This window comes from Mesoplodon bidens, assembly GCF_964165515.1.
Source record: "Mesoplodon bidens genome assembly, chromosome: 11".
Classification (NCBI taxonomy): domain Eukaryota; kingdom Metazoa; phylum Chordata; class Mammalia; order Artiodactyla; family Ziphiidae; genus Mesoplodon; species Mesoplodon bidens.
Genome location: NC_138167.1, coordinates 48,556,701 through 48,582,423, shown reverse-complemented (window position 1 = coordinate 48,582,423; position 25,723 = coordinate 48,556,701). Strand labels below are relative to the sequence as shown.

General features: G+C 59.9%; 2 protein-coding genes across 6 annotated transcripts in view; one reads left to right on the top strand and one right to left on the bottom strand.

The window, feature by feature from the left end:
- The first annotated feature begins 292 nt into the window (after window positions 1–292).
- SLC48A1 (solute carrier family 48 member 1) lies at window positions 293–8,141 on the top strand. The gene is made up of 3 exons (XM_081247824.1): window positions 293–557; window positions 6,094–6,261; window positions 6,893–8,141. Exons 1-3 carry the CDS (start codon window positions 422–424, stop codon window positions 7,027–7,029), a joined length of 441 nt encoding a protein of 146 aa, XP_081103950.1. The 5' UTR covers window positions 293–421; the 3' UTR covers window positions 7,030–8,141.
- A 914-nt stretch (window positions 8,142–9,055) lies between these two features.
- Window positions 9,056–25,723, bottom strand: part of HDAC7 (histone deacetylase 7) — a 35,825-nt gene continuing 19,157 nt past the window's right edge. The window contains exons 3-26 of one of the 5 annotated variants that reach the window (XM_081247820.1): window positions 25,296–25,483; window positions 25,070–25,160; window positions 24,664–24,775; window positions 23,969–24,084; window positions 23,605–23,730; window positions 23,132–23,223; window positions 22,853–22,948; window positions 22,536–22,716; window positions 22,143–22,339; window positions 21,805–21,978; window positions 20,420–20,639; window positions 19,017–19,150; window positions 18,731–18,851; window positions 18,427–18,476; window positions 17,119–17,226; window positions 16,138–16,193; window positions 15,872–15,959; window positions 14,642–14,761; window positions 14,338–14,435; window positions 13,013–13,131; window positions 12,217–12,350; window positions 11,814–11,898; window positions 10,464–10,602; window positions 9,056–10,291 (exon numbers count right to left, since the gene is read on the bottom strand). In XM_081247820.1, coding sequence (XP_081103946.1) covers window positions 10,246–10,291; window positions 10,464–10,602; window positions 11,814–11,898; window positions 12,217–12,350; window positions 13,013–13,131; window positions 14,338–14,435; window positions 14,642–14,761; window positions 15,872–15,959; window positions 16,138–16,193; window positions 17,119–17,226; window positions 18,427–18,476; window positions 18,731–18,851; window positions 19,017–19,150; window positions 20,420–20,639; window positions 21,805–21,978; window positions 22,143–22,339; window positions 22,536–22,716; window positions 22,853–22,948; window positions 23,132–23,223; window positions 23,605–23,730; window positions 23,969–24,084; window positions 24,664–24,775; window positions 25,070–25,160; window positions 25,296–25,483 — 2,891 coding nt within the window. In that variant the 3' untranslated portion in view covers window positions 9,056–10,245. Of the gene's footprint in view, window positions 10,292–10,463; window positions 10,603–11,813; window positions 11,899–12,216; window positions 12,351–13,012; window positions 13,132–14,337; window positions 14,436–14,641; window positions 14,762–15,871; window positions 15,960–16,137; window positions 16,194–17,118; window positions 17,227–18,426; window positions 18,477–18,730; window positions 18,852–19,016; window positions 19,151–20,419; window positions 20,640–21,804; window positions 21,979–22,142; window positions 22,340–22,535; window positions 22,717–22,852; window positions 22,949–23,131; window positions 23,224–23,604; window positions 23,731–23,968; window positions 24,085–24,663; window positions 24,776–25,069; window positions 25,484–25,723 lie in introns of all 5 variants that reach the window. The other 4 variants (XM_081247821.1, XM_081247818.1, XM_081247822.1 and 1 more) reach the window with 4 other exon arrangements.

Genomic DNA, 25,723 nt, shown 5'->3' with positions numbered 1-25,723 from the left:
TTAACGAGAAATTTACATCTTAAATTTTAAAGGAGAACGTGATAAATTTTAAAAGTAATCACGGCAGCTGGCTTGTACACCCGTACATTTCCGGGCCCCGCTAGGGACCAAATATCCTGTAGTTCAGAGGACGAACCCCGGAACCTGCCTTTTTAGGCGGCATCCCCAAATGATCAGGGGCCCGAGGACTCAAGGCCAAGCCCAGGACGCGCCCTCCACTGTGGTTCCGGGCGCGGGCGGCCTCCGGCCGGGGAGGGCGCTGTGCCGGCTGCGCAGGGGGCGGGCCGGGGGCGGAGCGCGGGCGGCCGGCGGCTACGGCTCGGCCCCCGGCTCCCGGCTCCCGGCTCCCGGCTCCTGTTCCGGGCCCTGCACCTGTGACCGTCGGCCACGCTCGCCTTCCGCGCCCGGCGCCCGCAGCCCCATGGCCCCGTCCCGCCTGCAGCTCGGCCTCCGCGCCGCCTATTCCGGCCTCAGCTCCGTGGCCGGCTTCTCCATCTTCCTCGTCTGGACGGTGGTCTACAGACAACCAGGGACCGCGGCCATGGGGGGGCTCGCAGGTACCCCGGGGCGCGCGGGGGTCGCTGGGTCCCGGCTCCGGCCGCGCGGACGCGGGCGCGCGGCTGCGTGGAGGAGCTGGCGGCTGCTCCGCAGGCTCCTCGCGGGCGGCGCTTCCCGGGGGAGCGGGTGGGGTGTTTACCCAAAACTGGCCGTGGGCAGAGCAGGCCCCGCGCGGGCCCGGGCTCCTGGGCATCCTCAGGGGGCCTCGGGGACTCAATGCTCGCCCGAGGCGCCGACGTCCCACATGTGCCATTTGCACCAGCCCCGCCGCCCCCGGATTAGCCCGTCCGCCCTCCACCCTGGGCCCAGTAACAGCGTCCTCCCTGCACGCCCGCTGCTCTCGCCACCTCCTTCGCGGGCCAGGTGTGAAGACCCGGCGGTCTTCACACACACACACTTGTGCTGGGGGATCCGCGCCCCTTCCCTGGGGACTGGGTGAGGGCAGAGAAGAAGTAAGTGGAAAGGAGGGCTGGGGGTTCCCGGGGAAGCCCATGTGCCTCCTAACAGGGTGGAGTCCACCGCCAACGGAGTCGCCAGTGGAGTCCTCAGCGGAGCCCCGGAGGACCGCGCTAGGGATCTGATGGAAACTGGACTTTTTTTCCCACGACGTTGGTGTCTCTTTGCCACTCTTCTGCTGTGGCTCCTGGGCCAAGGTCGGCTAAGCCCCGCCGATCGCCCTTTCTGTGCCTCAAGGAGGCCAGAGGAGGCTTGTACCGGAGTTGAGAACGTCAGTGCGCTGGTGGAGGTCCGGTGCTTACCAGTGCTCTGTGCTCGCTGTGCACCTTTGGGCATGTTGTTAACCTCTCTGTGTTGTAGAATTGATGTGAAGACGAAGCATATTATTTCTACTTGCTAACTTTTTTTTTTAATGCTTTCTATGTGTCAGGCACTGTGTTAAGCAAACTGTTTCCATCATCTCATTTAATCCTTACATTAGTCCTAGGAAGTAGGCATTATTATTGGGTCCATTTTACAGGTCAGGCTTAAACTGAGGCTTCGTGTAAATAAATAGCTTACCTAGGGTTACACAGCTACATGAAATTATATGTGTGGGGAAAGCACTTTGGGAAAAAAATACATGTAAGGTTCATAGTTTTGCACAGGATGATCTTACTCCATAATTAAACTCCTCTGCCAAAAGAGCCCTAAATGGACCAGCTAAAAATAACTAGATTTGCTCATTGCCCCAAAGCTCACTGAGTGCCACACCTGGGTCAAGAAGGGATGGGAGGTGGGGCTTCTGCCCTATAAGAGGGGTGTGGGTAACCACAGCCTAAGCAATGCCAAGCGGAGCACTTTGGTTCTCCGAGGAAAGGCACGTGGTTGCCCGGCTGGGCTGCTCTCATGCCTGCCTAGATGCCCCACCTGTGGTTCCACCCGGCGGGCCAGCCTGCCCACCTCTGCTCAGTTATCTGCAGACGCCTGGCTCCTTTCCCCGCTGCACCCCACCGCCCTCCATGTTCCTCATGGGTCTCTTGTTCTTGCAGCGTTTTCCTATTTCCTGTCGGCCTGCTGCTTTCCCCTCAGGAAGGCGGTGTGCCTCTTCAGGCGAGGCCCAGGGGTTGCCCTGATGAGACTTGAGATGAGGGGGCTGGTTGGGGGTGAGGAGGGAGGGCTGCCCCTGGGATCAGAGCTGGGTGTGTTGGAGTCTGGCCTGGTGGAGTGAGCCCCACCGAGCTGTGTGACCGTGGGCACATCGATGCCTCCTGGGCCTCAGTTTCCTCATCTGTAAGGAATGGAAGGAGATTCCGCTGACAGGGGTGTTGTGTGAGACCCCGTTCAGGTCTGGAATGCTACAGCTGTATGTCCTCTCCCCGAATCATCCATCTTTCAGCTGCCTGTCGCGGGGTGGGGCAGCTCCAGGGAGTCCCAGGGTTTCCCTCTGACCTGAGCCCTGCCCTCTCTCCCTCCCTGCAGATCTCCCTTGGCCTCTGAGGCAGGCCAGCTGTGGAGCTTCCCACAGCAAGAGGTGCTATAGGGCAGCGACCAGCTACAGCAGGGCCCTGGCACCTCCCTGACAGCCATCGCAGAACCAAAGCTGCCTGGTGACGGTGGTGGTGGCAGTGTGGCAGGTGGGGGAGGGTTGCCAGGGCCACACACCCTCTCCGCCCTGCATGGGTGCTCAGAGGGTCTGCAGCCAGTCAGCCTCTTCCTCTTTTGGGGATGAAGCATCAGCAGATTTGTGAGTACCTCGCTTCTGACTTGGCATTTTCCAGAAACTGCTGAGTCACCAGAGGGCAGCCCCAGCATGCTCCTTCCCCTGTGTGCCAGGCAGGGCTGCTGGGGGCTGTTGATTTCCTGGAGCCCTGGGAAAAATGTTCATGGGTAGAGACCCAGTCTCTCCCATCCTGGTGTGCGTCTGGGAAGAACTGGCTTGGAGGAGAGGCGGAAGAAATAGTTTTGCTATGGGAACGCTTGGGAAAAAGACTTGCTCTAGGTCTAGTAGACCGAGGAAAGAATAAGAATAGAAAAGTTGCCGAGGAGTCTAACCAGCTCTGTGTTCTTCCCCATGAGCTGTGAGCGAGACAGGAGCAGGGGTGGAGGGCAGGGGTGTAGGAAGAGAGTAGGGCCCGGGTCCAGTGGCTCACTTGTCTGTGTTTCCCTATGAGCTCCCCTGGGCTCCTGGCCCCTCACCTCCAACCCAGCTGCTGGGGGTACTTTCACTGACCATCTATGTACCTTCCTTGTCCTGGGCCTGTCAGCTCTGAGCCCCGAGCCACCGAGCAGAGCCCTGCTCCTTGAAGCAGGTGGGGTGGAGCGAGGGGTGAGGTCTGGTGTGGACATGCATCCAGGTGGACCTGGGAAACTGTCCATTCTTCCCTGAGTTATGCAGACCAGGCTTCCTGGAGTCCAGAGTGTCCCAGGGAAGTGAGCAGGGCTGAGGTGTGGGAGGGACCGGGGTGGGGGGTGGGGGGCTTGTGCTCCTTCACTGACACCCTGGATGGAGTTGGGGGAGATCCCTCTTCTAAGGACAGAGGCCGGAGCCAGGGCCGGTGGGGACGGGCCTGCTTCCAGATGTGGCTTGTGTTTATCTGGAGGCCAGGCCTGTGTGCAGGGCAAGTGAGAGGTGGGGCAGGATGCGTCTGCTTATTAACAGAGAGCTGGGGCCCGGCACACCCAAAATGGTCATCTTCCTCTTCCTCCTGCTCAGCCCTTTTTGGTACGTGGATGTATGTGTGTGGGGGGGTGTTCTGGGGGCACCACTGGAGCGTGGCCAGTGGACTAAGAGAGGGTATCACACAGGCCCCTATTTCAACATTTCCTAACCCAGAAATTGCTGAGTCACGGGGGAATTGCTCTGACCTTATTTTTCCCTTAAGCTGGCTTCTAGAATCTTTGAGTGGTAAAGCATCTGAGAGCCATCTACCTCAGCCCCTCCGTGGCATAGTGAGCAGATAGAGGGCAAGTGGAGCGGTCGCAAAGGTACCCCTCTGACGGCTCCTTGGATGTGCTCAGTGACAATACACTTCCTTCCACGGGCCCTTTAAGAAACCAAACAGCTCCCCCAGTGAACACTTAGGACCCGCGTGAGAGGATTGGGAAAGACTTCTGGAAAAGGTGGCTAGCATACCATCCATCCAGATCACGGAAGACGTTAAGCTGAAGCCGGGGGGTTGTGATTCTGTCCACCTCTGGCCTGCTCCCGCTTCCTGCCTAGGCAGGGATGGAGACAAGCTTGTCTTGCCTCACCCTGACCCCAGGGCTGGAGGGACCCATGTTCCAGGCCCCCAACCCCTGAGGAAGGCTGAGGGTGGGCATAGGGCAGAGCTGGGAGACTGTGGGTCAAACAGCGTGGGAAGGGAAGCGGCAGGTGTTGGCAGAGCTGAGTCCTCACTAGCAGGGAACCCTGGGTCACCGTTTCCAGGCTGGCGGGACCTTTGGGCTCCCCCACTTTCAGATGTGGAAGCACCGAGGCTCTGAGAGTCACGAGCCCCACAGCAGTGCCAGGCCCAGGTTTCCTGGCTGGCAGTCTCGTGGTTTTCTGGCCCTTGCCAGGCTGCCTGAATTGTGACAGCTTCTGAGCTGGTATTCAGAGCAGAGATCTGTGATGACATTCCCCCCTGCCTTTTTATTTTCCCTCAACTTAAAAAAACATTATGAAATATTGCAGGCAAGTAAAAGAGGATAGGCAACTTAGTGAACTCCCTCATTCTTACCATTCAGCCTAAAAAATAAAATATCACAGATTCAGTCAGAGCACTCTCCCACCCCGATCTCCCTGTCACCTTCTCTTCCTTCTCCCCCTTGCCAGAGCTGACCACTCTCCCCAGCCTTCCCGTGCTCCTCTGCGTGCAGCGTGTGCGGCTCACTTTTTGAAGGGCCTCCCGACTCCTAGGATCCAGCAGTCTACACACAGGTGGACAGCTTGCAGCTGGCTCTACCTCGTCCCTTATTCCTCCCTTGTCGGGACCCTGCGGCCCTGCCCTGGACCCTTGCCAATGGAACTGATATTTGCTCCACTCTCTGGGCTGCGGCGGCAGGCACGGCCCGGCACAGAGGGCATTCATTGTATTGGCTGAGCGGCAGCTGGCATCGTAGGGGAACTGCCCGGCCAGGCCCAGAGGGCAGGCCCAGGACCGGCTGGGGGCATCTGGCCTGCCCTTTCAGCAAATGAGTTAGTAAAATTGGAGTCTGGCAGGGGACTTCCCTGGCGGTCCAGTGGTTAAGACTCTGTGCTTCCACTTCAGGGAGCACGGGTTGATCCCTGGTCAGGGAACTTAGACTCCACATGCCACGCGGTGCGGCCTAAAAAGGAAATTAATAAAATGGAGTCTGGCCAAGAGCAAGAAGAAGGCCACTTGGGCACTGGGTGGCCCTGGGAGTTTTAACCACTGGGCCTCCCCATCCCATAAAACCAATACATGGAATTTGGGAAGAGCCCCACTGCCAAGAGCTCAGCCACAGGCCTTGCAGCGTTACGGTGGTGGCCTCTGAAGACTGGGGGAGCAAGAGTATCAGGGTGGGAGGAATGCTTCCCACATCTGTGGCCCGCAGGGTGGGTAGTGGGGAGTCCCCGGAAAGCAGGCTGGGCTGCAGCAGTCCTCAAACTTTCGGACCTTAGGACCCCTTTACACTCTTTAAAAAGTGGTGAGACCCCCAAGGAAATTTTGATTATGTGGGTTATATCTATCGATGTGTACTGTATTAGAAATTAAAACTGAGAACAGTTCTAAGCATTTTAAAGTAATATTAAAAATAATATTGTGTTAACATAAGTAACATTTTTTTGTAAGAAATATTCGGGTTTTCCAAAACAAAAAAATTAGGGAGAAGAATGACATAGTTTTATATTTTTTGCAGATCTCTTTAATGTGTGGCTTAGTAAAAGGCAGCCAGATTCTCCTAGCTGCTTTTGCATTCATGTCCTCTTCATATCACAGGCCGGGTGGCCTCCAGCAAACTCCACTTCACTGGGAGAGTGAAAAGGCCAACAGTACTGTTATTATGCGAAGAGCCTGGCCTGGGGGACCTGCAGGGCTCTGGGGGGTCGGCAGGTGAGGAGAGGGGCGCTGCCTGAGCCGTCTCTCCCGGCAGGTGTGCTAGCGCTGTGGGTCCTGGTGACGCACGTGATGTACATGCAGGATTACTGGAGGACGTGGCTCAAGGGGCTGCGCGGCTTCTTCTTCGTGGGCGTCCTCTTCTCGGCCGTCTCCGTCGCCACTTTCTGCACCTTCCTTGTGCTGGCCGTCACTGGACACCAGAGTAAGGGCATCCGCAAAGGGAGGGCGTGGGAGGGCCGGGTGGGTGGAGCACTCAGGAGGCCCGGGATTCCTGTCCTGGGTTCAACACTTACGTCCAAGGGACTGCACAGACCACTTAACCTCCCTGTGCGCGAGTTTCCTCGTTGTAAAAGTGGGGAGAATGGACGGCCCCCACCCCCGCCCCTGGGTTGGAAGGGATCAATGAAACGCGTGGGAAGTGTGTGCTGCATTCAGCACCCAGGAGTGTGTGGTTAGCCGCCCTTTTTAGCCTCCAGCGGAGCTCTGGGATGGGAGCGCCGCCTGGTGGCTGCAGTCTGCAAGAAGCCAAAGGCTCTTCCTGCCCCCTCTGATGCTGAAGCACATTGGAAGGCAGTGGCCTAGGGTCAGTGTCACAGCAGCAGAGCGGATGATACAGCCCTGTGATTAGCCAACCCTGACCTTCTCTCATCCCCACTGCTTCCTGCCTGCAAACTCTGAATGCTCTAAAACCTCTATCACACCTGATCTCTCCATTGGCTCAGTTCAGCCTCTGTTGGAGGTTGTGGGGAAGGATGGCCCGGGCCTTGTGGCATGGTGGCTAGGGTCAAGGGCAAGGTCTTCTCAAGTCACGGTTGGGTTCCTCTTCCCTGCAGGCCTCACAGACCCCAACAGCTACTACCTCTCCTGTGTGTGGAGCTTCATTTCCTTCAAGTGGGCCTTCCTGCTCAGCCTCTATGCCCACCGCTACCGGGCTGACTTTGCCGACATCAGCATCCTCAGCGATTTCTGAGCTGAGCGATGAGGTCTCCGCACCCTGGTGGTCCTCAGGACCTGGACTCAGCCTCTGAGACATCGGGCGGGCCTGTACACCCCCTGGGAACCCCAGAACCGAGGCAGAAAATATACAGCAGGAGGACGGTGGTCTCCCCGGAGCTGTCCTGTCCCCTTTGGGGGAACCCTGGGTGCCGTGGAAAGCGGTCCTGCCATCTTGCTCATCAGCCTGACTGGGGGGCAGCTTTAGACCTTTTCAAGTGGATCTGTTTTCGTAGCACTCAGTGGGCAATCTTTCTAAGTAGGGCCAGGGCAACAGGCAAGGGGTAGGGCAGTGGGGCCTTGACCTGCGCCTGGGGGCAGGGGTCCCGCAGCCCTAGACACGCTCCCTCAGGCAGGGTGAGACCCTGGGAAGGTCAGGTCAGGTGAGGGATCTCTAGTAGAGACTTCTCAACCCCTTACCCCGGCACCCCCATCTTGTTGTCCCCCAAGAGTCAGGTAGCTGAACTCATTGGTCCCAGGGATGGTGACATTTGCTTCTCTTTTCCCAAGGCCTGGGGACCTGAGGGGAGTTCAGTGTCCCTCTTCCCACCCACCCTGTTCCCCGGAGAGGTGGCTCCCATGAGTATGCTGGAGCCATCCTCCCCCTCACCACACACCCCAGAGCAGGACGCCCCAAGTAAGGCCGGACTAAGGGTCTTGGCGAAGGTGCTCCTGCCCGCCGAAGGGCTTTGGGGAAGGGGGCAGCACGGGGTGGGCTAGAAGGAACCCTCAAACCTGTGCCAGGCACCTCCAGCCCAACATTTCCACTCGGCCGTCTCATGCCCGCCCCTCATGGCACCCAGACTGCCCCTGGCCCCGAGATGCCTCCCCCGCTCCTGCCCCTGCCCTTCACCCAGAGCTTTTCTCTTTTAAAATCTCCCTTCTCAAGGACAAAGTCTGCTTTACTGCCTATACACTGGCCCAAGGGCTCACCCAACTCGGAAGGGAAGGGGCTCCATCCATCTTTTTCTCTTAGGTTGTCATTTTGCACGGTCTACCCCTTTCCCACCTGATGTGTCCTGCCCCTCAGCTCTTTGCCTTATCTGTGTCACTGTCACTTTAGCAGAAATACAGCAGCCATTTGTATCAGCTAGCCTCTGGTGCTTTCTTATGGGGTGGACTATGGGAGCGGTGGGTGGGAATGGGGGTCTCCAGTCATCTCATTAAGCCACTTCCTTAGCTCAGAGGGGACCCTCTCCCTCTGGTCCCACTTGGCATGGGGGAACCCACAGTTCAGCTCTCTTTCTCCAGCCCCCTCAGCAAACACCCCAGCCAGGGCGAGGATGCCCCCGGGCACAGTCTCAGCAACATCTGTGGGATTGAGGGTCTATCGCCCCAAGAGGCCAGGACAGATGGGAAGGGGATGGACGTGCTTCCCTTGGCATTCTCCAGGCTGTGAGGGCTTGGGGCCAGGTCGGAGGTGATGAGGCCGCTCCTTCTGCTGGCTGAAGAAGCCTGGCTGCCTCGGAACCATAAAGACAGGCGCCACTGGATGAGCTCGCCCAGGCCTGTCGTCTCACCCGGTCTCTCTTCTAGGCTCAGTAGATGCTTAAGAAGTCATGGTACATTAGAGCAGGAAGGAACCAAACAGTGTCTATTTCGGGAGCCTTTAACTGATAAACAGAGGCCCCAGGAGGTGACGGGACTTACCTGAGCTCCCAGCTGGGACTTGAACCCAGGTAGGTCTGATTCAGGACTCTTTAGGGGAGCCTTAGCGAGCCGGGTCTGCAGGCATCCATGTCCCCCACGCCCTAACGGGCCCTCTGTCTATGGACTCAGCCCAGAGCTGCCGCCTCTTCACTACCCAGAGGTGGGGCAGGCGGGGGCAGCCAGGGTGTGTTCAGAATGGATTCTTCCTGCAAGGCAGCGGCCACAGAAGGCCAAGGAGCTGGAGGGCGGCTGCCCCACGGCCCAACCTGTCCCTTCTCTTCCACAATGAATCAGGCACAGGCTGTGCTGTGTAGCTGTAGGCCCGCTGCCCACCCCTCAAACCCCAGAGGCCCTTTTATTTAAAGCAAATAAAACATTTATTGTTCAGATTTTTTTCCATTTTTTTTTCTTTTTTACAAAAACATGCATACATACACAGGGTATGGTGGTACTCAGGAAGACACACTCATGTGCACACACATACAAACCCTCCTCTTACTGTCTCTGTCTCGCTCTCTCTCACACACACACACACACACACACACACACACACACACACACACAAATACTTTCCTTCTTGGCCCCAGGCCTGGACCCCAGAAGCCTCGAAGTCTTTGCCAGGGCAGCCTCCCCTCCCCCATGTCTTCCATTCACTCTCCCACCCCCTTTCCCCTCAGCCAAGCTAGTCCTATGTAGGGCAGGAGTCAGCTGGGGTGGGGGAGACCCCAGAAAGAGAAGGCTCACGGAGGGGGGTGGTGACCACTGAGGGGTCCCTGGGGGTCATGCTGTGCTTCCGAGGGGAGATGAAGGGCTTGGCACCATTGGATCAGGAAGCAAAGAACTCCAGGAGCACCTGTCTGCCCCACCAGAGCCCTGAGATGGTTGACGCAGGTGGCCTCTGGCAGGGGCGGGGACCAGATGGGAGGCCTGCCGATGACTGCTCTCAGAGGGAGCTGTGTCTCACTGCCCAGTGGTGGGGAGGAAGCTTCCAGAGTCATCTGAGGAAGCAGGAGAGGAGGGACTCCCCCTGCACGCAGGGACATGGGACCCCTTTGCTCCTGCTACCCACCCTCCCCCACCCAGAGCCTAGGAAGGGCCACCCTGGCGGAGGCCAAGTTCACATTTCTGTGTGGAGCCTGGGGCTGTGTGCAAAGACGGGGGTCTACAGAACCGGGAATAGTGGTTGTGAGCGGGCCCGGCTGTGCCAGTCCTCCTCTGTGCAGGCCTGAGGATCGGGGGCCCAGCTAGGGGCCCAGACCCCAGAGGGGTAGACTGTGCTTCGGGGAGAGCCCTGCTGGGGCCCAGCTGGCTACGCAGCCGGCCTCCTGTCAGGGTCTTCTTTGGTCCCTATGCTAGACCCAGGGGCCTTCCCAGGCTCCTTGGGGTGACTGTCAAGAGGCTGTTCTCTGGCCCCGACTACCTGCCCGAAGGATCTCTGAAGACCCCGGGAACGGGTACTGTTGCCAGAGGTTGGAAGAGAACCAGGTCCGAAGGGCAGGGCGGGGTGGGGCGCGGCGTGGGGGGGGCAGATCCGTCCTGTAGCCTAAAGATTCATGGGTTCTTCCTCCTCCACCAGCTGCTCTGAGGTCCTGGGGGAGGGAAAGGGGGGTGCTGCTGAAGAGCCAGGGGCTGCAGGAAAGGCCCGAGCCCAGCTTCCCAGGAAGCCCAAGAAGGCCGCGGTGGCTGGGCTGGGGCCTGGGCTCCGCAGGTTGGGAGGGTCCGAGGGGGTGGAGGGGCTGTGAGCCAGGGGTCTGGCATTACCGCTCTTCAGTAAGGATGCCCACGGAGAGGGATGCCAGTGCAGTTACTGCCTCCACTTCTTCTGCATCGGCCCCTGGCACCCTGGGCACCCAGGAGTCTGGACAGGAGGCCAGGCGCTGCATGCAGCCCCAGTATTCACCTGGGTAAGAAGCCGAGTCAGAAAGGGCTGGGGGCACAAGGCCTTCCACCTGCCCACCACGCATCCTAGACTGATCCTGAAGCTGCATGTCTCAGGCCCAGGGCCCAGGAGTAGCGGACACGTCCTCGGTGTAGGGTCAGCTCTCACCTGCCTCCACCCTCAGTGCAACACCCTCCCTGACTCGGCCCCCAAAGCCCTGACAGGGTGAGCAGTGCGGATTCAGCGTGGCAGTGAGGGGCCCTCGCAGAGGTCCAAGCCAGTCCCACACCCCTTTGGCTGAAAGGCCACCGCTAACCCATTCCCGTGGGTGTGGGGTTCCTAAGTGCCCCATTAGGGCCTCCCTTCCCCTAGATGGGGTCTGTGTCATGGTGACTTCACGGAGCCCTGAGCCCCGGCCTGCTGGTCCCCCTCACACTCAGCCCAGCACAGGCATGGGAGGCCAGAAGGACACAGTGCCGGGAGAGGTGACCAACACCGCGGCCACTCTGTCTGGCTGTTGGCAAGCCACTTACTGCCCTGGGCTCCCACCGCCCCATCTAGACCATGGACATGACTGTCCTGCCTGCTGTGGCAAGAAATAATGTCCACGGAACACGCCCGGCCCAGAGCCCGGCCCAGTAGGAGGGCTCCATACCGAGTACCAGCAGCAGCTTCACTGTCATGTACAACACTCCTACTGAGCCCGGATGTGGGAAATCTATTTTGTTCATTTTTGTATCCCTGGCATAGATCATGGGTCTTTACATAAAGAGCTCCACAGATGCTGAGCTGAAGCTGAAAATTTGAAGTGCTTTCCAAATGTGGAGTTAATCTAAGACTCAGCCCCCAAAGCAGGCAGAGCTCCTAAGACCCTGTGGCCAGGTTTGAGGGTCAGGGTGGGAACCAGCACTTCCACAAACAAGGCCTGAGTGTTGCTGTGGGCAGGGCCCTGGCCTAGGGCAGCAGCTGGGGATGGGAGGCCAGTCCTGCCTGGTCCCCACTGTCTGCTGGTCCCCCCTGGGTCCATCTGGAGGGCTCCGAGGGTATCCACTCATGGTGGGGGGGGGGCTGCCTCCCATTATCGTGGGGTACTTTATAGGAAGCCTACTCCAGAGCAGCAGCACCCCTGGCCTGGCTGGTGTTGGAAGACCTGGGGCCCTGGTCACTGGGGACAGCAGAGCCCCAAGTTTCTCCAAAGTCTGGGGTCAGTGGTGTCCTCTCTCCACACTCACTATGCACCCGGATCACAGCTTCCAGAGAGCGGATGGCATTGAGGTTGGGTTTCTGTTTCCAGCCTTCTTCTGAGAGGGGATCCACCTACAGAAGAAAAGAGTACATCAGTCACCCATCTCTCAGGGACCCCCAGGCCCAGCTCTCTCCCACCCCTGGGCCCCCGCTTTCCAAGCGCAAATAGGCATGTGCTCCCAGCTCTACCTAGGGCAGGGGACGCTGGCCCTATGCCTGACCTGGGGAAGAGGCATCCACGCCGCTCCCCTCATTCCAGGCCGGGCCACCCCCACCCCGCCCATCTGCATGCCCTCAGGGAGGCGCCCTGTCTACCTGCTCCCTGGGGCACTCCTGGGAGAGCTGGACGACCTGCCCCACCGATGCACGGATCAGGGGCAGGCACCTCACCTTGTTGCCTAGAAGAGCAGCCACACAGGCCTCAGAGGCGTCACAGATGGCTGTGAGATCATGGCCACCCTCCAAGGCCAGCACCACTGCACCTCCCGCCAAGCTCATCAACTGCTGCGTCATGTACCCAAAACCTAGATGGTTGCGTGAGGAGGGTTAGGAGGGGCAGCGGTGGAGGAGAGGTGGGCCCTCTCTACCTCTGGTATTTCCCTGCTTGATTCCTCCCTTAGAAAGAGTGACTCAGATGCATAGATCTCTACTTTCCCAAGTGCTTTCACATGGAATCCCCTGTAAATCCTATTAGTGTGCCTCACTGAAGGCTCAGAGAGGTGAAGGGCAGGGCTAGGACCGGAACCCAGGGCCTGGACTCCAGCCCATGTCTTTTTCACTAAGACACACCATATTCTTCTCTGTCCTCCAGGCCCCATGGCCCAGTGGGCTGAGTGGGCTCCCTGTGTTCTGAGAACACTGCTCCTTCCCGCTCCACCCCCCAGGAGAAGCTGCCAGCCCAGCCTGGGAAGGACACAGTTGGGGTGGGAGGAGTCCTGTGACTGAGCTTCCAGCCTATGGGACTTAAGCCCCCTGGGTGTGACTTAGGCCTCCCACAGCGAACTGACCTGGGCTGTGCTGGCGCCCTGGGCTGTGCTGCGGCCCTGGGCTGTGCTGCAAACCCCACTCATCCCGCGCACGGCCCTGGGCCAGCTGCTGCCACCCGCCCCCTAGCCTTGGGCAGTGCCGCCCCTCCTGGCCTAGCCTTCACTCCCTATACCTGCCCCCTGGGTTGGGCCCTCCTTACATTTGGCGGAAACATGGTAGCCACCCAGCGGGGGTGGGTGACCCTCGGCAGCATCAAACCCAGCTGACACCAGGACCAGGTCCGGAGAGAACTCCCGGGCGATGGGCATCACGACTATCCTGTGTGAGCAGAAGGGGGCTCACCACGCTGTGCAGGGCTGCCAGGGGCAGAGGCCAAGGGCCCCGCCAGCCCTCTCCCACCAACTTTACTGGGGGCACCCTGCTCTTAGGACTCCTAGACACCCACTCTCCCAGCAGGATGAGCAGATGCCTCTGACTTCCTTGACCTTGGCTGGCCACCCATGTCCCTGGTACAGCCTAAGGACTCAGCCACCCAGGGCGCTTAACTGGCGAGAGGCAGGAAGGAGCCAAGGATGGGGCACCTGAGGGAATGAAAGAGGAGTGGGTGTGTGCGTGTCTTTGTGCGTGTTTGGGGGGGTGCGGTGGGCAGGGCCTCAGGAAGGGGCAGGTCACTAAGCCTCAGGGAAACACTGGAAACACTCAGCACTTAGCTGCCACCCACTTAGGGCTGAGTTGGCCACACCTCACCACTCGCCACCTGAGAGCTGACCAGGGCGACAGACTCCCTCTGAGGTCCTGGGCCACCAGATCCATTCTCATCCTCTGCCTCTGCTGGCCCCTCACAGCTGCCTCCCTCCATCCCTCACCCAACTCTGGGGTCTATTTTGGTGTCCTTCAAGGCCCCGGGCTCTGGGCACACAGATGCCAGGAACCCCAGCCCAGGGCTCCTACAGAATTAGCTCTCATCGAGAACACTCTAGAAAAGTATATGGAGACCTACTTCCAGGGTTCTCTTTATCCAAATGGAGTATAGGAACTCTCAGAGTGAAAGATACAAGGGATCCTGAGCAAAGTCCCTCTTCTAGAATGGCCCTTCTTAAGCAACTCCCCCAATACGGACATCACCTGCTTGCTCTCCCTCTTTCTCCACAATCTAAGTTTCTCAGTTCCTGTAAAGAGCTGCTCACTGCACCCTGCCCATCTCCCCGCACTCAGGTCAACACTGGCTCTTGGTAACGTGTGACATTATAAACTTTATAATATAAAGCACCCTCTGACCTTTCATTCTGCGTTTCCTGTCTTCCCACAGGGACTGGAGGCCCCTAGAGGCCAGTGTAACAGTGCCTTTCCCTTTTGTTTGTCTCAGTCCATAGGCCCACTCCGGGGCTGGCTTATAATGTCTAGTAATTGGATGAGGACAGGCTGACCAGCCACCTGATCACCTCCAACCTGGTGCTGTTGGAAAAGGGGAGGAGAGGGTGGCCTTGCTGGGCCAGGCCTCCTCTGGGTCCCCAGAGCACTTACCTGAAGGCGGCCAGGTACTCAGGATCCCCCACTGGGGGGTCCAGACCTCCAGCCCAGGCCACATTGACATTGAAGCCCTCACCGCTGCCAGCTCCCACCTGGAAAACAGGAGGCAAGAGAGACGTGAGGAGGGCAGAGTCCCAAGAGAGGGATCCCAGGATGTCAGTGCTGCAAGACCAGCTCATCCAGCCTCCCCTTCCAGATGGAGAAACTGAGGCTCAGAGCGGCTAAACAGTCTGCCCAGATCACACAGCTAGTTGTGGGGCCACAAGGGAGGGTCAGTGGGGCTGGAAGGTGCGGTTACCTCATCCACAGCCCCACTGCCTGGGAAGAAGTTGCCGTCGTCATGGCGATGGAGGGAGATGTAGAGCACGCTGGGGTCCTGGTAGAAGGTCTGCTGTGTGCCGTTGCCATGGTGAACGTCCTGTGCAGGGAGATGGGCAGTGGATTAGGGCAGGTCTGAAAGCAGAGACACGGAGACTGGGGCAGGTTGGAAAGGTTTCAAGGTCGGTGACCATTCTGAGGGTCAGGAGCCTAGACGGGGGGTGAGAACACGGGGGGTCCTAGAGCTAAACTGTTGCGTGACCCATGGGCACTCTCTGAGCCTCAGTCTCCCCTTGTATGTATAGATGTGTACACAGCACGCTAGGTGGGGGTAGCAATAACACGAAACCCTGAAGGGGAGGAAAGAGTACGTGTCGGGGGAGGATTAGTGCCAGGAGAGGGAAGAGTCCAGGGTCACACATGTCAGGCACTCTTGCTATTGTGTCTTGCCCAAGGTCATGGAGTGATGCAAGTGATGGAGACCATGCTCCGCTGCAGAGGGGCCGGACCATGAGGCCCAGCGCCACCCCTCCAGGGACAGCCATGGTAACTCACAGGACCACGCGTGGGCGCAAGTGTGGAAAGTTCCTCCACTCTCCTCCATTCTGTGTAGGAATGTCCCATAAGCAGATGTCAGTGCAAAGTAGTTAGTTAGATGTCAATGCAAAGCAGAGCACGAGGCCATGCTCCAGAGCTAACAGGCCTCGGTTCAAATCACAGTCTCAGGACTGACGAGGTGTAGAGCTGTGTGCAAGTTACCTAACCCCGCTATGCTCACTTTCCTCATCTGTAAACCAGGTCAGAGTCAGGATTAAATATATGAGGCGTGAAACCATCAGTGTCTGGATGCGATTAGTGGTATGTTGATGTTATGTGTTATTACTGGTTCTGTCACTACCTGCAGGAGAAAGGCAGAAATGATCAGATCTGCAGAAAGAAGCCAACAGAGGCCAAAAGACAGCATTCAAATGGCTCCTCCCCTGTGGGAGCTGAGGCCTTTCCATATGCCAGCTCCGCTGGGCCTCCCAACAGCCCCGTGATGGGGGCATCATCCTCACCGCATTTTCCCCGTTTTACACAGTGGGGGAACCGAGGCTCGGGGAGGCTAATGCGGAACTAGGCAGGACGTGAAGCCATGTCTCCTAACGCCAGGCTCAGGGCTCTTTCCACAGGGCTCTCGGACCTGAAGGGGCCAGGACCCGGGACCTACCCAGTCCACGATGAGGATCTTGCTGGCCTTGCCCTGTTGTTGCAGCTGCCGGCAGGCGATGGCCACTGAGTTGAAGAAGCAGAAGCCCCTGGAAGGAAAAGAGAGGTCGTGCCAGCCCATTCCCTCCCCGTGCCGCACCCCCTCCACCTGCCTCTGGCCCGGCCCAGCCCCAGAAGGCTCAAAGGAAGGAGGGGGAACATCCCAACAGGAGGGCCTTGAGGGCCTGCCCCCTACCTCAGCCCACCCAGGCCTCCCCCAGGCCTTACATGGCTGTGGAATGGTCTGCATGGTGTCCTGGGGGCCGAACCACAGCAAAACCGTTCTGGAAACAGAAAGAATGCTTGTCAACCAAACAGCCGGACCTCTGACCCACACCTCCATGAACTTGCCCCCACCCACCCCATCCCCAGGCTCCTCCCCCGAGAAGGGACCACAGGGCAACAGCTGCCAGCGTGACTGACCATGACCAGGCTGGCTATCAAGAGCCCTGTGCTGACCCCCAGGCCGTGAACACAGAACCTCCCACCCCAGTGGCTCCTGGCTGTTAGCACTTTGGAATCACAACAGCTATTATTTGTTGAGAAAAATCTATGTGCCTGGCACTGTGCTAAGCACTGGGTAAATGCTGGATTTCATCCTCACAACTCTCTGAGGTAAATATTATCTAATCTTCATAAGATAAACATTGTTATTATATCTGGTTTACAGACAGTAGAAACCTGGAGCTTAGGCGGGTTTAACAACACGTGCAAAGTTGCCTGGTTGCAGATGGTGGAGCTAGGACTTGGACTATGAGCTCCTAAACAGCAGGGGCGGGGAGGGGGGGCTCGACACAAGCCCCCGTAAGGTGCCCAGCCCAGAGCAAATGAGAAAATGAGCGCCAACCCGGTCTGTAAAACCTCAGCATCACAAACAGGCGCTCTGCCAATGCACGGGGCTCCCGAGAGGCCCTGCAACTTGCCCACGGTCACACAGCCGGTCTGTGTTAACTGATCCTGGATGATCATGACCCTGTCTCTCTTAGAGACCACAGGGCCAGGGGCACAGTGGCTTGCTTCCCCACCAGGTAACAGGAGCCTACGGTTCAGATCTCATCTTGGTCCCCAGAGCTCTCAATTTCCCTCTTGAAACCCTGTGGTGATATCCAAGAGGAATGTGATGCTGGGTGTCGGGTCTGGCCTTCCCCGCTACCCCATCCTCTGCCTCCTTCCTCCGTGGCTTGCCCACCCTCCACTCGAACCGCCTACCTTTAGCTCTCGGGAAGCCACTTTGAAGGCGAGGTCAGTGACGCTGCCGGCAGCCCAGCGGGCCGCATTGGAGGAGTGCAGCTCATTCCAGATGGTGTCGGTATCCACCTGCGGGGGCCAGAGTCAGGGCCCGCATCATCCAAGGCCTCCCACGGCAGCCAGGGCCCGGGGGGCGGTGCCCACCCCACGGCCAGGACCCCAGGGGCAGGGAGCTGGGCAGACGGCGCTGCCACCCCACTGCCCCGCCGCCCAGAAAAGCAAGGCCTCCCGTGTCCCCCAGTCCCAGCACGACTTCTCCTTCCCAGCTTCAGTCCATATCACCAGCCCGCAACTGGCCAGCACTCTGCCGGCAGCATCGCGCCTGCCCCCCCGGTCAGAGGAGGGGGCATGGCGTTACCTGGGCGGGACTTGGGGTTTGGGCCTGGAGGGGGTTTTAAGCCCCAGCTGACTCTGCTCAGGCCCTCGGGACCGTCGGAGCTCGAGGGGCCGTCTGCACCACTGTCTTCCACTCGGGGCCCCTAGCCCAGGCTGGGAGGCCCCCCAAACCCAGTCCCTGGGCCTCAAGGCTAGGGAGGGGCCGGGGGGCGTGATGGGGAGATGGGGAGGGCGAGGCGGACCGAGAGAGGCGAGGAAGGCAGAGAGAGTCGCAAGAGGCTGGAGAAAGAGAGAAAGACAGAGACAGAGAGGGAGCGGAGGGAGGAGAAAACAGAAGCAACAACAGTTGGAAAAATCAGAAAGTGGCAAGAAATGGGAAGTTGTGAACAGGGCGCTGACCGGCTCCCACGCAGCCCCCCAGCGACAGCTCCCATTTCCCTCCAGGACCGGGCCTCCGTCCCCTGCCTCCACATGCCCGGTTTGGTTTGCGCAGGGACCTTTTGAGGGGAGGAGAGGACTGCCAGCAGGCAGAAGTCCCCAGGCAGGGTGAGAGGGCGCAGGGAAAGCTAGGGCATGCGAGGGACAGGCCTGGGTCGCCAAGGACACCAGAGGCATCCCCGCAGCCCCAGGCCGGGCAGCCCACTCTAGGGACGCAAAGCAGTCTGGAGGCCAGCGTGCTCACGATGGGACATGAGCCCCAGCCCCGGGCTCGGCCCTGCTCTTTGGGCCTCCTCAACATCCACCAAATGCCTTGCAAGTGTGAGGGATGGGACTCCACCCTCAGCCGGCACAGGGGCACTACGGGAGAGCCCCTGGCCCACGGGGCCCGGCAGAACCACAAGAACAAGCAGGCAGGGGATGGGCCTGGGAGAACGGAAGGGAGGAGGTCTGAGAGCCCGTGGCCACGCGCGCTCGAGACCTCGGCACACTTACCCCAACGCCACCGCAGGGCAGCATCACGAACATCCGCTGTGCCAGGAGCCCTGCGGGGAGAGGCCCAGGCGTGTGGGCTGAATCTGCTCAGCCTCCGGCCGGGAGCGGAGCAGCTCTGAGAAGAGGGCCAGGCGGGGTGGGCAGGGAGGGGTGGAGGTGGGCAGCAGAGGGACTAAGGGCGGCATGGGGGTGTCCCGGACGCTGGAGGGACAGGCTGGGCGGAGCCAGGACTAGAGCACAGGGGATGCTCAGGTTGGGTGAGCCAGGGCAGGTCTGGGGGCCCCAGGCGCCATCGGTCCCCTACCTGCCAGCTTCCCATTGTCCAGTTTGAGGCGGCTGAGCGGGTTGGTGCCATAGAGGAGCACGTGCCGCTCCGAGTGCACTGACTGCAGCTCCTCCAGGGAGGCCTTCCGGCCCCGTAGAGACTGAGGAAGGACCCACAGAGCTCCTGAGCCCCTGCTCGGCCCCTTCCCTGCCACTCCCACCATCCCGCCGCCCCTCAACTCACTCTGGCTCCAGGGCCTCCCAGCCCCTTCCCTTCCGTGACCCTCACCTCCTCCGATCCCACAGCCCCTACGCTGCCTCCTCACCTCACACTGGCTCCGGAGCCCCCGCTCCAGCAGCCGGGACCAGATGCTCTGGATGCGGCCTGCGTGCTCCGGGTGCCTGCTGTTGTCTCCGCAGGAGCACTGGTGCTTCAGCATTACTGAGTCATAGACCAGCCCTGCGGGGAGCAGGGGTCAGGGCCAGGGCCCCGGGGAGTCCCCACCCCCAGCCCCACCATGGAGCCAGGCCGGGCATGCCCTCCACACCCCCGCACAGCCCCACATGCCCCATCCTGCCCCTCGGAGCCCGTATGCACACCCCCAGCTGCTTACCCAGGCAGCCTTGGGCACCTCATCCACACAGCAGGCAGCCCCAGCCAGCACAACTGCCACCCAGCCGCTGCCTTCCCGACTCAATGACCCCCCTCATGTGGCCCAGGGACAATGACCATGACCTCAAGAGCTCAGAGCCTAACAAAGGGAGGCCTGATGTCAGGGGCTCGCACTGGATGTCATGACCCAAATAGGCGCCCCCAAACTGGGAGCTGGGAAGTCCACAGTGGGCCATGTGACAGGACAGATGCAGTTTTGGGGAAGTGACTGTTTCAGCCTGACCAGCAGGACGCCCAGAGGAAGGCCCTGCACACTGCCAGTGGGAGGGTCACTTTCAGAACATCTCAGGACATTAGGATCTTCAGAATGCTCACAGCATTTGACCCGGGGATGCCGCTCCTTGAAAGTGACCCTCGGGAAACAATCCCAGGGATAAGGAGAGACTTATAGAAATTTACAAGGAAAGTCAAATGAGAAAAAATGAGTAACCATCTAACTGCTCAACCAATAGGAAATCTTTAAACAAAAATACTGTGATGACATACCACAAGATCACATTTTTAAAGTTTAATTATATCACAAGGTGTTCATAATGTGCAAACTGAATAAAGCAGGGTACAAAATGTAGCCACAAAATGTACTGTATGTGGGATTTATAGATGTGGCTAAAACAAAGACTGGCTTGAAATATGGCAGCATTTACAAGGGGTTGCCTCTGGGTGGCGGGATACTGGCTGGTGATTTTTGTTCCATTCTTAGGCTTTTCTGTATTTTTCAAAATTTCTAAAATGCTCTTGAGTTATTTTCACAAGCAGAGCAACGGTAATAAATATCATTTTTGAAGGCCCAGACTAGTTGTCAGGACACCTGAATTGTTAGCTTGGCCTGACTGCCAGCTGACTGTCCCCTTCGATTTCCGGAGCCTGGGTCTCCTCAACTGTAAAATGAGAACCACCAGTTGTTCCACGGGACACTGTGGGGATCTCATAAGACTAAGAAAGTGCTCTGTGGCCTCGAAAAATGTCCTGAGTGAACCATGACACAGACATGGTCCTCTGCCCCGAGCCCCCGTGTGCCCCCAGCCACTTCCTCCTGCCCTCCAATCCAGGCCGTACCTGTGGTGAAGGGCAGGGTCCGGGCAGGGGTCTCTGAGCTGGGCAGGACACGGGCCTGGCTGGTGGACTCTGGGGTTGGCAGTGAGGCAGGCGCGGCTGGGGACGACTGAGCCCTGGACAGAGGCCGGTGACCGCCCTGGGCCAGGGGAGGCAGCACGGAGTCCCCAGTGGCTCCCCGGGGGAGCCGCCCAGCCAGTCGCTGCTGCTCCCAGAGGTACACCTGAGGGACACAGGGGTCTCAGTCTCCAGGTTCTCAGGACCCTGCTCCATCCGCCTCTGCCCATGGCCTTGGAAACCTCCAGGCAGGCCCCTTTTCTGCAGAAGCCTCTGGCCCTGCCTCCCAGCTGGGCTCTGGCCTTTGAGTCGCTGAGCTCCCTGCCCCCACCAACCCCCCGAAAGGTCTGCACCCCAGACTGACCACCCTATTCCACCAGAGCTCCCTGGGCCCTCGAGACTCCAAGGCGAGAACCTGGGTGAGAGGCCTCAGGCTGGCTCTGACCAGGATCTCCTTGTCTCCAAGGACTGCCAACCACCCAAGGACACAGGGACCTGCGTGAGTCTGCACACGTGTGGCCTGCTACCATGTGTTACGGGCTGAGTTGTGTCCCCTCCCACCTCATATTTATGATGGAAATCCTAACCCCCAGTCCCTCAAAATGTGACCTGATTTGGAGATAGGGTCTTTACAGAGGTACTCAAGTTAAAAATGAGATCATTAGGGTCAGCTCCACATGACTCTGGTCCTTATGAAAAGGGGAAATTGGGACACAGACGTGGACAAGAAGAAAGACGATGTGCAGACCCAGGGAGAAGGTGGCCGTCTACAAGCCAAGGAGAGAGGCCTGGGACGGCTCCTTCCCTCACAGTCCTGAGAGGGAACAACCCTGCCACCACCTGATTTCAGACCTCTAGCCTCCAGAACTGTGGGAAAATAAGCTCTGTTGTTTAAGCCACCCAGTTTGCAGCACTTGTTACAACAGCTCCAGCAAACCAATACCCCATGGCTTGACTTGCACAGTTGAAGGGCTGAGCCCATCTCTGCCCCACCTCCTGCCCTAGCGCCTTCCTGGAAACAGTACAAGGGGTCACAGGGGAGAAGTCCTAGGGCAGGAATGTGTGGGGTTCTGTGAAAGGCCAGTCTTGCTGCTGGACGAGGGACACGGCTTCACCCTGAGATGGGAAGGCTGCTGGAGGGTGCAGCACGTGTATGTGTGCATGTGTCTGTCTGTCTATCTGTAACCTGCTGTGGATTTGGCAGAGCAACTGTGGGTCCCAGAGCTGTTCCCTGCGCTGATATCCCACCTCCCTCCCTTCCATCTTAACCAGGCCCCAGAGTCTCCTGACTATGCCTTCGGAGGCGGAGGCGCACCTGGGCACTACCATACCTGCTGGTGCTGCTGGAGAGGAATAGGGCCTCGGGCCTCATGCTGCCCATGGCTGGACTCCCTGTGTTCCAGGCCGTCATCCCCCAGCGGCCCCACTCCCCCGCCGTCTGTCTCGAGGTCCTCAGCCGAGGGTATCTGCTGCAGTCGGGGCTTCTCACTCGGCTTGGCTGGCCTCTGGGGAAGGGAGATGCTAGCTGAGAGACATGCTGGGCCCCCAGGAGCCACACGTCCTCCCTCTGACCCTCCAGATCTCTGCCCCCCCTAAGTCTCCCTTCTTTCAGCCCCCAGGGTCCGAGTTTAGCAACCCCTCACCACCTCCCCTACCCAATTCCACTCACCTTGATCAGCTGGACATGAGGTTTGAGCCGCTCCAGGCGGGGCTGCACGGGGCCCAGCAGTGGGGGGGCAGTGGCGCTTGGGGGCAGGGGCTCTGAGCGGGTCCGGCTCAGCGGCCGGTGGAGGCCTGACCCGGAGGGCCGCTCGGTGGTCAGTAAGGACTGGGCAAAGTGGAAGGGCAGGGGCCCAAGCCCAGGCACTAGAAAGAACGGGGTGGGGGGCATAAGGAGGGAACCACAGGGAAGAGCAGAAGGAAGCAAGGGCGGGCGGGGAGGGGGGAGGGGGCGAGCCAGAGACTCAGCAGGGAGACGCACAGGAGGACGGGACCCTGCCCACGCTTGGCCCTCAGCAGGGTGCAGGGATCCAGCCCCTCTCCTGTAGAAGCGGGGACTCACCAGTCAGCAGGGGGGCGTGAGAGACCGAAGGATCCAGGAGGAGAATGGGCTGCAGGCGAGAGGGCAGGGGGCCTCCAGCCTCGGGCTCCAGGCCATGGGGCAGGAAGAGGGGAGCATGGGGACTCGCCAGGACTGGTCCCCGAGGGCCCAGAGTCGCATGGGTCCTGCGGTCACCATCAGCCTGGAGGAGAGGTGGGGAGCATCACAGGGGAGAAGATCCCAGCAGGGAGACGGTGAAGGCCATCAGGTGGGGTGTAGGAGAAGGGAGAGAGAGATCTCGGGCGCTTGGGGTGGGGGAGGGCGCCTCAGCCACTCACCCTGGCAGGGGCGGGCAGCCCCAGCGTGATTGTGGGCAGCAAGGCGAACGGGGCCAGAGAGGTCTCCTGCAGCCGCAGCCGCTGGCCCAAGAGCGCCTGCCATGGGAGCAGGGCAGGGGTCACCGGTCCCAGACCTCCACCCCTGAGCACGCCTTCCCCAGAACCCCCAGGAGGCTCCGGTGGGGGCTGCCCAGACCCTGCGGCCCCAGCCTGGTCGGGCCGCCTGCTGAGAGGAGCCTCAGAACTGCCCCCCGAGAGCCCAGCCTGGCAAGGCCTTACCTCGGAGCCCAGGACCGGGTTGGGGCCGTGCTCGCTGTCATTGGGGGAGCTGCACCCTGACGCCGGCGTGCTGCTACTACTGGGGGAGGAGTCTGAGGGTTGGGGAGAGGGGGACGAGCAGTCAGGGGCCAGGAGGCGGGGCCAGGAGGCGGGGCCAGGGACAAATCCCTTCCCCAGTGGGCGGGCTCTGCTTCCTGCTTTCTTCCCAGCAGGGCGGGCAGAGGGGAGGCCACCACCAGTCTCCAGTGCCTTTGGACACTTATTTGTTTAGCGTGCCCCTTCTTCTGGTCAGGCGGCAGCTTAGCCAACAGAGCAAGGGGGCGAGGGGTTCAGCCTCAACTCGCCCCCTGGCGAGTGTGTAGGACACCCCCCGACAGATACCCATGGCAGCCCTGAGGCGGGCATCCCTTGTCTGGGTGGGGTCTGACCCAAAGGGACCCGGCCTGCCACCCGGCCGCCGCGCCGGGCCTCACCGCCGAGGGTCTCTGCCGGCCGCCGCCGGAGGCTGGGCGGGGCGCTCTCCTTCCGAAGCAGCGGGTTCTTCCTCCGCTCCAGGGACTTTTTGGGCTTGTAGCGCAGCTTCAGGTTGGGCTCAGAGACTGTGGGAACACCGGCGTTACTAGGCCCACCCCCCCCACCCCCCCCAGCCCCCACCCCCGGTCTCTGGCCTACGCCCTCCCTCCCTGTCCTCTCTGAGAGAGGCCAGAGAAGGCAGTGCCAGAGAGAAAGCCACCGGGTGCAGGCTGTCCCCCGCCCAGCCAGGCCCCCCTCCCTGACCCTCATCCAAGGTCCTTCCCCCTTTCCCCTGGAGGGTCCCTGCTGGCCTGTCCCACGCACCTGTCTTACGCAGAGGGAAGTGTTCTGGGGGGTCGCTGGGCAGGCTGGGAACAGGAGGCAGGAAGCTGCTGAGCATGGAACGGGCAGCTCCTTCCGTCTCCAAGGGCTCGAGAGTTCTGTGGAGTGAGTGCCAAGGCTGCTTCAGAGGGGCAGGCATGCCCAGAGGCCTGGCAGCCATCTCATTCCACCCTTTGGGACCTGCTAAGGAAGGCAGCAGCCCACAGGGCCAGGAAGTGCCTCGCCGGCAGGAATAGCGGCCATCTCCAGGTGGCAGCATTGGGCCACCCATCCTACCAGCAGCCCACTGGTGATGCCGCCCTCGGACCTAGGCATAGGAGCCAGGGTCCCAGGGCTTGGGTAAGGGCCAGACACAATGGGAGGATCCTGTTCTAGGAATCAGGATGTTTTTGTGCTTAGAGGAAGATGTAAAGAGAAAAGAAAGCTAGCGTGGTGCGTGTGTGAGAGTGTGTGTGACAGGGGGTGGGGGGAGGAGAGATAATTAAAGGACAAGAGGGCAGGTATCAGTTGGGAGAGGGGTTCGGGGGAGGAGGCCTTATGATTAGAAGTGAGGGGTGAGGATCAGGTGATGGGCAGCTGGGAGGAAGAGGGGGCGAGTGTATGTGTGCTCACAGGTTAACATCCAGGGAGGAGGGGCACGGCAGGGACACGAGGGGGCAGGTGGGAGAGGGAGTTACCTGTAGGGAACGCTGGGGCTATTGGGATGGACCGTCCTCTCTAAGGCTGCCTGCTGTTTCTTCAGAATCACCTCTGCCAGCTTCTGCTTGACCACACTGCTGGCTACGGCACCTGCAGGGGCAGAAATCATCAGTGGGTTGGGGGTGGGTGGACTGGTGGCCTCCCTGGAACATTCTCAGCCCGTTGCCCTGACCATGCCCCCAGGACGAGGCATCCAAGGGACCCCTCAGGCAAGGGCCAAGCCTGAGGCCCCATCTCTTCTGTGAAGCCTACGGGTCCCCCTTCACCCCCACCTACATTCACCGGCAGTGCCCAGCAAGCAGAGGGGGACCCAGGCTGGCACTGCCCCCTCCCATGCCCACAAAGGAGGCCGTGGACACCGGCTGGGGAGGCCTCCATGCTTACTGCGCTTGCTCTTGTCCTTATTGAGAAGCTGCCGCAGCTCTTGCTCCTGCTGCCCCACCTGCAACTCGGGCAACGGCGTGTCCATTGAGAGCTGTGGGGAGGGCCGGCCGCCCAGGGAGGGGCGAGGAGTTGGAGACGGAGGCAAGGGTCTGGGGAGGCTCAAGGGAGGGAGGGGTGCCGGGTCTGAGCTCGAGGCTGCTGCGTGCGTGGGGAGCTCTATCTTTACCCTCATGGTCTCCGCCGAGCGCTGGGTCTGCAGGCCAGCCAGGAAGAGGTGGTGGTGCAGGCGCTGGGGGTGCTGCAGGGCCAGCAGCGTGGGCTCCGGCGGGGGCTCCACTGGGGGCCGCTGGCCCACCCGCAGGTCCATGGGCTGGGGCTGAGGGCCTGGCGTGTCTGCGCAGGGCCTGGGGCAGCCTGAGCACACAGAGAGGGCAGGGTCGGCCGGAAAGCTCTGCAAGTGCACGGTTACCTAATCAGCCTCCTTCAGATTCACTTGACGATGGTAAAACACCCTCCAGGGACCTCTTCCTCACTGCACCCTCCCCACAGTCCTGCATGGTAGTTATTTTCAAGCCTGTTTCACCCATGAGAAAGGAGGTCATATAAACTACACAGTTAGTCTATCGCTGGTGCTGTTTGGATTGAGCTTTCTGA

Excerpts from the sequence above, each read along its gene's own strand:
- SLC48A1 (XM_081247824.1), top strand. The coding sequence starts at position 422 with ATGGCCCCGTCCCGCCTGCAGCTCGGCCTCCGCGCCGCCTATTCCGGC. Across the intron at positions 558-6,093 it reads GGCCATGGGGGGGCTCGCAG|GTGTGCTAGCGCTGTGGGTC; the intron begins GTACCCCGGGGC and ends CTCTCCCGGCAG. Across the intron at positions 6,262-6,892 it reads GGCCGTCACTGGACACCAGA|GCCTCACAGACCCCAACAGC; the intron begins GTAAGGGCATCC and ends TCTTCCCTGCAG.